Genomic DNA, 13,663 nt, shown 5'->3' on the forward strand with positions numbered 1-13,663 from the left:
TCTGCTTGTTTATTTAAATAGAATTGCTTCTGTGGCAGTCCCCAAAGTGTTGTTTTAAATGAATACTTTTTAATATCACACTTATTTTTTAGTGTCTTCATCAAATTACAGAAGCCAAATGCTGCCATCCGAGACTGTGACAGAGCTATTGAAATAAACCCTGATTCAGCTCAGCCATACAAGTGGCGAGGAAAAGCACATAGGTAAATAATGGAATTTGTTTATTTTTAGAATTCTGCACTTAAATCTGATGATTTAAAAAGTTTTCTTAAAAAAAAAACAAACCAAAATTGCCTAAGGATTTAATTTCAAAGTAATAAGTATATATGCTTAATATGAAGAACTGAGAGAATATTGTAAGGAACAAATAAGAAAGTAAAAGTTCTTTCACTCCTTCTATTCAGATAAACCACTGTTAAGGTTTTTAACCATGTTTAGCCAAATTTAAGGAAAGGATTTTTCTCAAAATTATCTCCAAGAAAAGAGAGTGGCTTTTGTTGACTAAACTCACAAATAGTCAGGAGGCTTTGTCTAGAAATAAATGACAAAGATTTATTAAAGGGTTTCAGGGGGTTTGCAAACCAGAAACACAACTAAGCAGTACCTAGAGTGTTCTGAAGGAGAAAGAGAAGCTGAGGGTTCTTAGAGTAAAAAGTACATTCTTAAGAAGAATCAGTTCTACATTGGTAGCCTCTGGATTGATCCAAGATGGTAATCTCCAGATGTCCTCTGGTCTACACAGTGGAGCATTTTCTTCTTGAGGTCATTCTGAAGGTTTGATGTATATCCAGGCATTAATGCACAATGCAGTGATGTGTGTCCAGGTATTGACGCAGGACAGGAAAGTTCAGAAGTTTAAGTTCATGGAATCAATTAAAACAATTATAATCATTTCCTTATGCCTCAGCCCACTTGAAGTTAATAATTTAGAAGATTGACCAAGCTGACGCCATTTTATTTCTTCACTCTATTCCTCACCTAGTATCAGTGTCCTTACAAATTTTCTCTTATTTTCAGACTTTCTTTTTGTAACTTAACATTAAACACCCAATATATTATAGGAGAAGGAATTCACTAGCCTCATACTACATCACTCAATGCTAAGTCACCTGAATAATTAGAGAAAGGGGAAAATAAAGGGGTGAATTTAACCCAAATTAGTAATCATTCCTGCAATCAAAACTTAATGTTATACAAATGGGTATTTGTAGCTTGGGGATGAAATGTCCAATGACATTAACATCTTATGTGGAATGAAAAGATGCTGTCCTTCAAGTATGGGTGGAGATGAAGATGGATATACTTAGGACAGCTGTGTTTAGGTGACTCAAAAAAAGTAGCTCTAGTGATTATGAAGATACACGTCAAAGATATAGGTGAAAGGTTGGAATACAATTTATTAATGCTCTGTTGGTACAGGAGAGCTCATGCATTGTCGTTGATTTTCTTGAGACCCCCATAGTAAGTAGTTGAGCATTTCTATGCCTTTTGGTACAACAGCATGAGCTCATCTTGTACTTTGCTTGTCCTAGACTTGGAACAAACCATTTCTTCAGGAAACCATAGTTTATTTTAGTGGGGATTGTATTTATAGAAACTAAAGTTTGGCCACTAGATGTTAATTGCTTCTGGGGTATCATTACTTACGTCATTTCAATGGACAGAGTTAGAAAAAAAATTTTTAAATAATGATTTTAAGGCAAAATGGAAATTTTTAGTTTATACGATATTTTTAATTAAAATTCAACATTAAATATTTTCCCTTTTATTTTGTCTTATTGACACTATTCTCCTAGAGTCAAAATCTTTGTCCCTATTATATTTACCTACGTTGTTATCATACCATATACATAAAATTGTTTCAAAACCATACTTCAAAGATAATATACTCTATAAAAGTTAAAAAAAAAATTATCTTTTTTCAGTTCTTACTTATATCCCATTTAAGATATACTATCAAAATACTGTTTTAAATTACTTGAATTAATTTTTTCTGTGGTTTATGTTGTCAGTGTGATAAACAGTTAGCCTCTCTTTATTTCTGTTTGCATTCAGGTGTAGAGGTTATTTTGTTTCTGCCCTTTCTAATTTAATTTTCTTCAAGTATGTAAAGCATTTTCATGTTTACAGAGTCAAAACTGAGTTAACAGGTATACCCAGAGAAGTCTCATTTCCATAGCTATCCCCCTGCTTCATTCTTACCTACCCACACCAACCTTTAGTTTCTGATTTATCCTTACTCTTTTTTTTTCAAATAAAGTGTGTATACATGTATTGTTTTCTCTTACATAGAAGGTAGCATGTTAAATATACATCATGTTAATTGTTCTTGAAGTTTTTAAACATTTTTTAGTAGAAGATCAGGTTTATAGTTAACCATAGAGGAAATTTAAACTCTTGTCAAATTTTTATAAAGTGGGTCATAAGAATTGAATTGGTTCATGAAAATTTATGGTTCAATATTTAACTTAAACCTCAAATATTTAACTTAAACCTCTTCTATAACAGTCCTTTTTTATAATAAAGAAGAAAGACACCATGCTACATAAGTGAATGTGTGTAAAAGGCTCCTAAAATGAGTTTAAATCTGTTTCAGACTTCTGGGCCATTGGGAAGAATCAGCCCACGATCTTGCCCTTGCTTGTAAATTGGATTATGATGAAGATGCTAGTGCAATGCTGAAAGAAGTTCAACCAAGGGTATGTTCAAGTAGAGAAAGGGAAAGCCACACTCTAATGCTCCATAGCTCTAGCACTTAGCCCTGGCAGTAACTTACCTGCAAAACAGATGCAAAGAAACAAACATTTAGAAATTGTAATCTGTAAACACTGATGTTTGTGGTCAATTCAGGACATCTCAGGTATGCATGCTTTCATTTTTCATGCTGTATTATAGCAAGCTCAGTTAATTTGTTTCCAAGTCTCCAGAATTATAACTGAAAAAGAAATGAAGAGGGCATTAGTTTTACAGTAAGGAAAGAAATAGAAAATCTATAAAATGTGACCCAAGATTGAATCCAGTCTGTCCTTATTTATCATAGGTGTATATAACCACTGTATAAAACATAAGTGAGGGGGTGTTTCTGCGTTCCTGGTGTGTGCTTACTTGGTCCTGCAGATGCATTGGCGGGACGCCTGGAACCGCTGCTTCCTGGGTCCTTCCACGTGGGTGAGGGTGGGACGGAGAGGGACATCTTTCTTGTGAGCGTATTTATTATTTTCAACCACAATTCTGTCACCATTGCTTTGTATGGGCCTTAGCTTATTAAATTGGTATCTACTCCTTCAAAACAAACATGAATGAGGACCCCGTGGAAGGTAACAAATTTCAACCTTTTTAAAATGATAATGAATACAAAAGCTAGAATATTCTGGTATAAAATAATTTTGTCTAAAATTGTTAGTTAAAATAGTTTCAGTACAATGGTAAATCCTTCAGCTTTGTGGGAAGTTACACTACAAAGAATTTATTCCCAAAGGTTTTAAGATAGTGCAAATTTTAATTAACTTACTACTATCAGAGATTCATTTGGTTTTTTCTTCTCATATCAGTGCTAACTTGGCAAGGTTTTTGAAAGATATTCTAGAACATGAGGTTCTTAAAAAAAATCATAAGATAAAGTAATGGTTGAATATGGATTGCTCACATTTACTTTATTCTCTGAATAAATAATAGATTCCAAATGTTTGTTATGGATGATGTTCTAGTGTCTGGTACATGTATTTTCTCTCTTAATCCTATGTCAGTTCCATAAGACATATTTCTGGTCTCCTACCCCTCATTGTATGGATGAGGAAACTTAGACTGGTATAGGCAAATAGCTGGTATATGTGTTCCCAGTCTCTACCTTCCAATGGTAGGTATCAGACAGGAACTGTCATGCAATTTTAAACTTCATTGTAATGCATCTAACTTCAAATCCCAGGCTCTTTCCTCTATTTCACAGTGGACTTGTTAAAGCCTGAGTTACGTTAGGTCTTTTTCTACCAGTTAAATCTAACTCAATATTTAGAACTGTGTCTTGAATTAAACACCTCTCCACAAAGAAAAGTAGTTCTTTAACAAAACTGTAGATTTGTGTTGATTTTATTCCACTTTCTGAGAGGACATTTTTCTGTGGCTCTTTTTATTCTAGGCTCAGAAAATTGCAGAACATCGGAGAAAGTATGAGCGGAAACGTGAAGAGCGAGAGATCAAAGAAAGAATGGAAAGGGTTAAGAAGGCTCGGGAAGAACATGAGAGAGCCCAGAGGGTAAAGTTTCTGTAGCTAAACCATTAAAGGGAAATAGAGTAGATTAGACCTTTTAGGATTTCATTCTAATTCCTGGCTCTTACTGCTGGATGCCATTTTGTAGGATAACAACAAAGGAGTTTTCCTTCCCTTTATTATCTCTAATTTGTGGGGATACTTTTAGTCTTTAAATTCATAAGTGATGTTATATTTCACAATTTATATGTTTGTGTCCTCCTAAAATCAGGAATTTTTTCTGGGCAGTATTATTTGTTTTCTTGAAGATGCTTGCCTTGATTTGTTAAATTTTTTGATTCCTCCTATTCCAGACGTGGAGTCATAGCTATTTAAAATTGACTCGCGCTATTTATTTTTCGTTACAAAGTCATATTATATAAAATACAGAAAAAAAGTTATCCATAATTTATCTACAATATTGTTGCTGTTCTTAAGGTTTCTTCTACTTTTTTTCTCATTAGCTTCTTTCGTTGATGCTATCAGTTTTCATCTACTTCTGATGTTGAATAAAAGGATGTAAAGCTGTATTAAATCATAACATTACATCCTAATTTTTTGTCATTTAATATTTTTAAGCATGCTTGATTTTGGGGATTCTAGTTTATAATTTTTATATTTGTATATTTTGATTTCTTTATGACTGGCTATAAGTGAACTTTATGCATATTTCCTTTCATTTTGTCTTTAAGAAAATAGCAAAAAACAAATCAGTAAATCTCCAGTTGTATTTCTTGTTGAGTTATGTAGGGAAAATATAGAAAAGATGAACCTGGGAAATAAAAGTAATGGCAGTTTTAGTAATCTAACCAACCATGTACTTTCATTTTGTAATTTAGAAATAGTAAGATTTAGTTTTCATAAGCATGGACAGATATCAATACTGGAAATTGCTTTCCATGTTTTTTTGTTTATTTTTTTCCCCCTTCTCCCAAGTAAAAATAAAACAAGTACTTAGAATCATTATCAAAAGTAATGCTCATTGAGAATCCAATTGGAAATTTTGCGGGGGACATGTTGGGGTGTATCCTTTAGTTCATTATTTGCATTTGAAATTTATCATTCTTATAAGTCCTGTAACTAGCTTATTTTACAATTTTTTTCGTGGTTTTTGCATGGACAGCTGACTTTTTCCCTCCCTGTTAAATAAATTTTTTTTCTCTATTAAAGGAGGAAGAAGCCAGACGACAATCAGGAGCTCAGTATGGCTCTTTTCCAGGTATTTTTTTTTTCTTTCTTTTTTTGTGTGTGTTTGTTTGTTTCTTTTTTGTTTGTTTCTTTTTGTTTGTTTGTTTCTTTTTTTTTTTTTTTTTTAATTTATTGGGGTGACAATTGTTAGTAAAATTACATAGATTTCAGGTGTACAATTCTGTATTACATCATCTGTAAATCCCACTGTGTGTTCACCACCCAGTCAGTTCTCCTTCCATCACCATATATTTGACTTTTCCAGGTATTTTTAAAGAAAAATTAAACCTGTTAATATTGCAAATAATTGGAGAATATTCTGATACGTTTATTATATTTAATACTAGTAGTCCCTGGGACAATGAAGAAATTTTAGATTGTTAGCCTTTAGAGAATTTTATTCTAATTAAAAATTTTATGTTACTGGAAATACATGTTTTCTTCACACTTTGAGCAATATACTTTTTAAAAATAGCTAAAATTTATTGAAGCCTTAAACATTATATTTTATTAAAAGACTGTAAGAATTGATTATGATGCATTCTAAGTATTTCTAAATAGCTATAATGAAATTTTGTTCCATTGATATTCTTGAGATACTAGGTAAAAGCACTGTGTGGAATTAAGCACAAAACATGCTTTGAGTCTGCGTAAAAATAATACACATTCTTCCCTTCTTGCAAATGGTCAAGTGGTGAGAAATAACTGGCAAGGCAAAGCCAGTGACACCAGAGGCCTATACAATACAGATGGAAGAGTAAAAAGGGTACTCAGAGAATAATTTTTTAATACTTTCTGAATGAGGCAGCATATAATTTATAAAAAGACCAGGAAGAGATCTTTTTAAATTCATTCTAATGGGGAATCAGCTACTTCCAGCTGTTTAATAATAACCAGCTTTCTCTTAAGGGTTTATAGAGGCAGCTACATACTACTTACGCTTATATGCCATTGGTTAAAACTTGTTACATGGTCAGAGGCTACAAAACGTAGCCTCTATACTGAAACGTCATATGACAAGCAACTGAAAAGAAAGAACGTATATTGGGGATGACCTGGAGTTTGAGAAAAAGGCAAGAAAATAAATTTTAGCTCATGTTAGGTACCTTTGTTTTAGAAAATCACCACTAATGTGGACTAGTAATGGAGATCATTTTTGTTACATAGATTTTATTAACTAGATTTGACAAGCAGACAGGTTAACTTGTTACCTTGGGCTAGTAATTGTTTTGTGGGTAGAAACTAGTTTTTCAAAGTCAGTAGAAGCAGCAAGAGAAGCTAGAAGTTGTTTTCAGACCTCTTAGATCTCCCTAATCTGTGATTGTTATTTATGGGCATGTTTAAACTATTGAGCCAGGTGGAGATGACTTTGTAATCCATGTTTCTTTTTAATGGTTTTGCTATAGTGACCCTTGATCTGTAGTGATCCTTGTTACCTGTATTTCCCTTTAGGATGCCCCTATATTGGCATAATTGTTATTTCAGAATATCTCCAGTGGACATAAAAGTTTATGGTAGTGAAAAACTGGGTAGAAAATAATTTGGGTTTATAATCTAAAAACATGCTGGGAGAATTAAATCCTTTTTGCAAGAGTGTTGTTCTTAGTGTGAACAAGGAACACGAGGAGTGCTTGTTAAAAACGGAGATTTTCCGTTTCACTTTCAGAAATTTTGATTCTGTCTGGGGTGGAGATAAAAATCCATAGCTTTTTGTAACAAGCATTCCACGTAGTTCTTGAAGGAATAACTGTCCTAGAGGAGTATAGTTTTGTTGTGTTTTTTTTTTTTAAAAGAATAAAGTCTTACGAATTAACTTTAAATTGAAACAGAGAAATAATATTTAAAAAATGGGAAGATAAAAGATGACCAGGATGATTTATTAGACTTAATTTTGTAATTTCAAGGGACTGTTATCTTTTTATTTTAAGGTAAAATTAGTTTTCTTTTTTTAACAGTTTTATTGCTAAGAAAAAAATGAATCCAGAAGGTAGCAAAGTCTGATTTACAGCCTTATTTTTTAAGCGAAAATTTGAAAGTAAAAGTTGTATATTGTTACATCCAGTTAGACTGTTCAGACTATTTTGTGTTTAGTAGCACCCTTGTTCTTTGTGTATGCACATGTAGGTTATTTAAATCAGTAGTGTCAATGTAAGAAACATCCCAACCTGTAGAGAATTTTTATAAGAGTTTATTTGAGCCAAAACTGACGATAGAAAGATCTCAGATGCTCTGGAGAATGATAGTTTTGCAGTTTCTTTTGAGCATTTGGAATTGACGAGGGAACATAAGGAAGATTACATGGAGGTGGGAGAGAGCAAGGCAGGGATTGGATGATTGGATTATGGGAGAGTTAAGATATTGTGCTCTGTTGAGGGTGGTTCCACTTATTACAAACATGTGTTAACCTAGATGCACAAAAACAATGGGCAGGGCTTGCTTAAGGCAAAGATGAACCTTTTGGTAAAGAGGTTATATAACTGAGGTGGGACTGCCCCATTAGAAATTTATGACCAGATCACCTTGTGAGGTTGCTTACTGTAGAACCCCTTTTTCATCCACAGTAGAAAATAGTATACTATCAAGATTACTTGGGTATTCGCTTGGTATCTGTACAGTTTTTTCATTTATTTTTGCAGGTGGCTTTCCTGGGGGAATGCCTGGTAATTTTCCTGGAGGAATGCCTGGAATGGGAGGGGGCATGCCTGGAATGGCAGGAATGCCTGGGCTCAGTGAAATTCTTAGTGATCCAGAGGTTCTTGCAGCCATGCAGGTAAGATTTGAAAAAAACAAGTTTTTTGAACTTTAAACAACGAAGGCATTTCTTACATAATTTTGTAGAGACAAAAGTTACTCTGTTAGCCATGTTTTATTGATCTGAATTACCAAACACTTGTGACGTTCATTTTCTTTTTTTAAAATGAATAGCTTTTCAAAAATTGGTTTGTAGGAAATACTTTGTAATCATTGGTAATTATATCCAGTAGTCCTTTTCTTTTTATCAAAATTGTATATGCTTTTTTCCATTAGTTAAAGTGAAATAATTGAGTTTGACTTTGAAGTACACATTAATAATATTTTTACTTCAGGGACTTGCCCAAATCCCAGTTAACTTAACCACAACAAAGTTAAAGGTCTAAATGAAGAGATAGGGTTTAAGATAATAAACTTGTTGACCCATAGAATGCTTTTTTAAAAACTAAAATAAAAATCCTCCTTTCTTTGCAGGATCCAGAAGTTATGGTGGCCTTCCAGGATGTGGCCCAGAACCCGGCAAATATGTCAAAATATCAGAGCAACCCAAAGGTTATGAATCTCATCAGTAAATTGTCAGCCAAATTTGGAGGTCAAGCGTAATGCCCTTCTGACAAGTAAAGCCCTTGCTGAAGGAAAAGCAACGTAGATCACCCAGTGGATGTCGCAATAATACAAACCAGTGTACCTCTGACCTTCTCATGAAGAAAGCTGGGGTGCTTTGAAGAGAATCCCTACCCCTCTGCCCCAAATGCAGCTGTAACATTTTACAGTGCTTTGCCATAGGGTATTTGTTCAGATAATGTTTTCCTACTAGAAATTACAAACTTGAAACACTTTTAAACCTTAAAAATATTTAAAAACAAATTAAAAGGGTATGTAAAACCCTACATTTTTCTTTAATCATTTCGGTGTTTTCCTTTGAATTAATTGGGCAAAGAGTATACTTTAGTGTGGAAGATTTATTGCTCAGTTTGAGTGAAATATAGGTTTATTAGTGGGAGGTAAATATAAGATTTAAATAGATAAAATGTTAGTTGGATATATGGTTACTGAGGCATTTTAATTTGTCTTTTTAAATGCTTTACTTAAAAAAAATGATTTATTTCAATAAAACTACTGGGACCACCAGTATTGCAGTAGGACCTGGGTAGGGACTGGAAGAGTTGTCGAGTTGTTGGCGTTATGAAAGATTCATTGGCAGGGTGGCAGCAATCTTACTACATTTTATATAACATGTACCCTTTGCAGATGCGTTTAAATCTTACACTGTGGTGAAGGGATGGTTTTTATAATGCAGTAGAGTTGGATTACGTCGCTCTCTGTTCTTGTCTGATACATAAAATAAATGTTTCATATTATTTCCTTGCAGGGGAAATAAGGGAATACTTTTCTTTTTATATTTCTATATTTTAAATTACCTTTCTTGGTCAGAAAATGTCCAGCTCTTTGTTGGCTTTGTACTGGTTTTCACATTCCCCCACCCCCACACTCTTCTTGGACTAAAGATAGTCCTTTTTCACTAACATCATCGGTAGTAGCATTCACAGCATAATTGTGCAAGCATATTTAATGCTGGGTTTAATTTAACATGTAATACATGCAGTGACTGTAGGGCAGTACCCATAACAGCTGTAGTTTCTTACTTGGTCAAGAGATGTCTTGTTTGCTAGATTTCTGCTTCGGTGGTATCTTCTCATATCAGAAGATGTTGGAAGGAGGGATTCCCTTTGGTGGTGTTTGGTCTTCTACTTAGGAAGTACCAATTGAGCTTATGTTTGTATTTTGGAGAGTATGAGGTTTGAGTTGAGATTCATAGAGAGGAACCTAACTTCTCGATCCAACTTGAATTATAAAATTGATGAGATCCATGGTTCTTCATTGTAGAGTTGTTGGCGTTATGAAAGATGCATTGTTCTCCTATCCAGCTCTTAAATACTGCAACCATATTTCCACCTCTCCTTTCTCTCCTTCCCTCTCCAAGGATAAAAAAAATGATAAATTTTTTGTTGTACATTTTCTATATTGAATAAAACTAAGTCCAGGCACTGTACCAGGAATTTCTAGGTTTCTTTGAATTAAAATGCTAGTGTTTAGAAGCACTTTCAAGGGATGAGACCCTCTGTACTTACCTTATTTGAAGAATCTGGTAGGAGCAGTGAAGTAAATTCCATGGAATACGTTTTTGAAATAGCACATCTCTGAAATTATAAGTTGATTCCGATTCTAACCCTTTGCTGCACACAAGCACATAGAAATGTATCTGTTACATGAGTGAGAAAAAGTTGTATGCTAATTGAGCATGCTTTTTAAACCCTTTAAAAATACTCAGCATATAAACTTGCGTTTGAGCTTGCCAGTGTTCTTTTTGTTATTATGTGTTCTCCTTTCTCAAAATTTCCAATGTATGCTGTGAATAACTCAAGACCATTTGCTTCTGGATTCCTTACTTGATTTGATTTATTTAACTATACATTACCTAAGTACATTCTAACATTGCAAATATTACCATAAATGGGTAAAAGTGGTCTTCTGAAAACGTGTCCTGTGCTTTTAGAATTTTAAGTTCCACATATACAAAACACATTCTTCATTTTCATTGAAATTCAGTATAATTTCTAAATACATGTTCTTGTGCTAATGCTGTAAGAAGGAAAAGTAAAGGAGTTTTTTCTGCTTAAAAATATATAGTTATTGGCTATTTCTAGCTACATTACAAATAAAGTATGGTTTCAAACTGGATATTGACTCCCCCACCCTTTTTTCCCCAGCACATGTTCTATTAATTTTTTGTCCAGCACTCATTTACTGAGCATAGTAGGCTTCAGATTATAACAAGGACCCACAAAAATACATTAGCCTAAGTAAAACAGCTTTAACTTTCAGGTCGCAGTCTAGAGGTAAGCAGTTCTGTACTCAGAAGGTTGTAGCTTCCATTTCTGGGTCCAGGGGTACTTGCTCTGGTCGATCTATCCTGAAGTAACAGGCGAGGGCTCCAGGGAAGCATATGCTGGGATACTGAGGCTAATATATGGAATTAGAGTTTTATTACTTATCGTATCCTATTGGTCAACTTTGTCTCGAGAATATATGTAGCTACAAGGTAAGCTAGAAAATAATAGTCCATAGCTGTGTGGTCATGTGCCAAACGAAAGGATTATTACTAGAGAAGAAATGGAGAAAAGACCTAGGGTGGTTACTGGCAGTCTGCCACACTAGGAAATACTGGCCTAATGGGATACAGGGAGAAACAACGTACATTTTAGAGATTGGCTCACATCTAAAATGAACGCACCCAAGTAGGCATGTACATCAGGTAAGTAGTACTGTAACTTTGTAATCAGTTTGCAAATATTCGGTTCTGATAATGACCATAGGTAGCTATTAATCTCCATTTTATACGGATGAGGAAACTGAAAGTACTTAGTTGCCCAGGATAGCATCCCTGATGATTCAAGGAGCTATGATTCTCACCAAGTTTGTAGCTTCAAAGGTTTTTCTCCTAAATTCTATGCTCTGCGGTCCTTTTCTGTACCAGTTGCTTCTAGCAGAATTATTCATTACTTCAAGAAATGCAAAACAGGGCCGGCCCGGTGGTGGCTCACGGTTAGAGCTCCATGCTCCTAACTCCGAAGGCTGCCAGTTCGATTCCCACATGGGCCAGTGGGCTTTCAACCACAAGTTTGACAGTTCAATTCCTCGAGTCCCACAAGGGATGGTGGGCTCCGCCCCCTGCAACTAAGATTGAACACAGCACCTTGAGCTGAGCTGCCTCCCAGCTGGCTGGGTTGGAATGCCTCTCAACCACAAGGTTGCTGGTCCGACTCCCGCAAGGGATGGTGCGCTGTGCCCCCTGCAACTAGCAAAGGCAGCTGGACCTGGAGCTGAAGCTGAGCTGCGCCCTCCACAAGTAAGATTGAAAGGACAACAACTTGACTTGGGGGAAAAAACACACTAAAATGTACATTTGAATGGGATTGTTTAAAGAAGGAATATCACACATTACTGGGCATGCTAATCTGCACCCCTATTGGGTTTCTCCTAATAGGGACGTAGTATAATCGAAGTGCTTGGTCCACTTGTGACAGGCCCAATAATAAGGACAAGAAAAATCTAGTTTAAAGTTCAACATTTACAACCAATAATAGCATACTTAATAGGATTGAGGAAGGAAAATATCCTGAAGTCAATAGGCAACAAGTAGTAGTTAATAGCTATGAAACTTTAAATAAAAAGGGCAAATTTAAATTGAGTATGGCATGTCCAGTTGGCAAAAATTGTAACTATCTTGGCAGTTATTCAGTGCGTTTTTGTGTAGTGCTGGTGGGAGAGTAAATCCACAATTTTTATAAAGTAAAAATTTTTGACGTTCTTTTTAGGTGAAGTCCTAATTTTAAAACTGGATTCTAAGTATTAGAGCCAGAGTAGCAAACAGGTAAATAATATAAGTGGTGCTCTGAAAATCTAGATATCTGGTATATAATTAGGATGTCCTTAAGTTCACTCACCCAGATCACTAGGACATTTCCGATTGCAGTGGATAGAGATCTTAACCAATGGTGATGAAAATATTTTCTACAAAGTTTGTGGAGACATGACCAAGTAGAAGCAACATACATGAAGTCAGTTCTGGCTAGGTTATTTACAGAATGACACTGAATTTATGTTGATACTTCTATAATTTAGGGAGCCCTCTAAGGAAAATAACACTAAATTAGATGTAATAGTGTTTAAAAATAATAAAAACATGATTTTTAAAAATTGGTAATAAAGTTCCATTTAATTGAAGTACCTACATCAGACCTACAAAGTTCCATTTAATGCGTGATGTACCTATGTAATTGCTACATTTTTGCTGCATGCTGATAAGATGACTCTAGTGTTTTCAGTAGAATAGAAAGAATTCCATCTTGACCAGAATATTTTTTGACATGCTATCTGCTCTGTGTTCATGCCCTCCAAATGGGAATACTGAATTCTATTGTGTTCAATTACCAGCATAAAGGGAAAATACTCATATAAAGTGTTTATAAATCTACACAATCCAGTATTCTTGACAAGAGAGCTTCCAATTTGATTAGGAGTCAATGAGAACTGAGTCCTCTGCTTAAATTTTACAAAGACTAGGTTGTTGCAATGCCAGAATTATATCTTCACTGGCCTTTTGGATCTGCAGCTTGATGTCATGACCCAAGAGAGTGGTGGGAGTATTCTTTGAAGCCATTCCTACAACAGGATGTCTAGCAGTAACTTAATCATACAATAAATAAATACCACTAAATCCATCTATGTGTTTCCCCAACTCACCTTTCGCTGAGCGTGTGGTCACTGTAGCACCGCCCTAAATGAAGGGGAGCTTAAGTGGAAAGTGATCTTAACCAATGGTAATTAAAATATTTTTTGCGAATTTTGTGGAAACATGACCAGGTGAATTGTTCCGACCCACTCCTGGGGAGTAAAAAATGTGATAAAGGGCAA

At 34.8% G+C, this 13,663-nt stretch overlaps 1 protein-coding gene across 1 annotated transcript in view; it reads left to right on the top strand.

The window, feature by feature from the left end:
* Positions 1-10,927, top strand: part of ST13 (ST13 Hsp70 interacting protein) — a 29,199-nt gene extending 18,272 nt beyond the window's left edge. The window contains exons 7-12 of the mRNA XM_019734498.3: positions 93-203; positions 2,597-2,699; positions 4,136-4,252; positions 5,417-5,465; positions 8,071-8,204; positions 8,660-10,927. Coding sequence (XP_019590057.1) covers positions 93-203; positions 2,597-2,699; positions 4,136-4,252; positions 5,417-5,465; positions 8,071-8,204; positions 8,660-8,788 — 643 coding nt within the window. The 3' untranslated portion in view covers positions 8,789-10,927. The remainder of the gene's footprint in view (positions 1-92; positions 204-2,596; positions 2,700-4,135; positions 4,253-5,416; positions 5,466-8,070; positions 8,205-8,659) is intronic.
* Positions 10,928-13,663: the final 2,736 nt, after the last annotated feature.

The sequence above is a fragment of the Rhinolophus sinicus genome, chromosome 1, assembly GCF_057876585.1.
Source record: "Rhinolophus sinicus isolate RSI-liver-muscle chromosome 1, RSI-T2T, whole genome shotgun sequence".
NCBI lineage: Eukaryota > Metazoa > Chordata > Mammalia > Chiroptera > Rhinolophidae > Rhinolophus > Rhinolophus sinicus.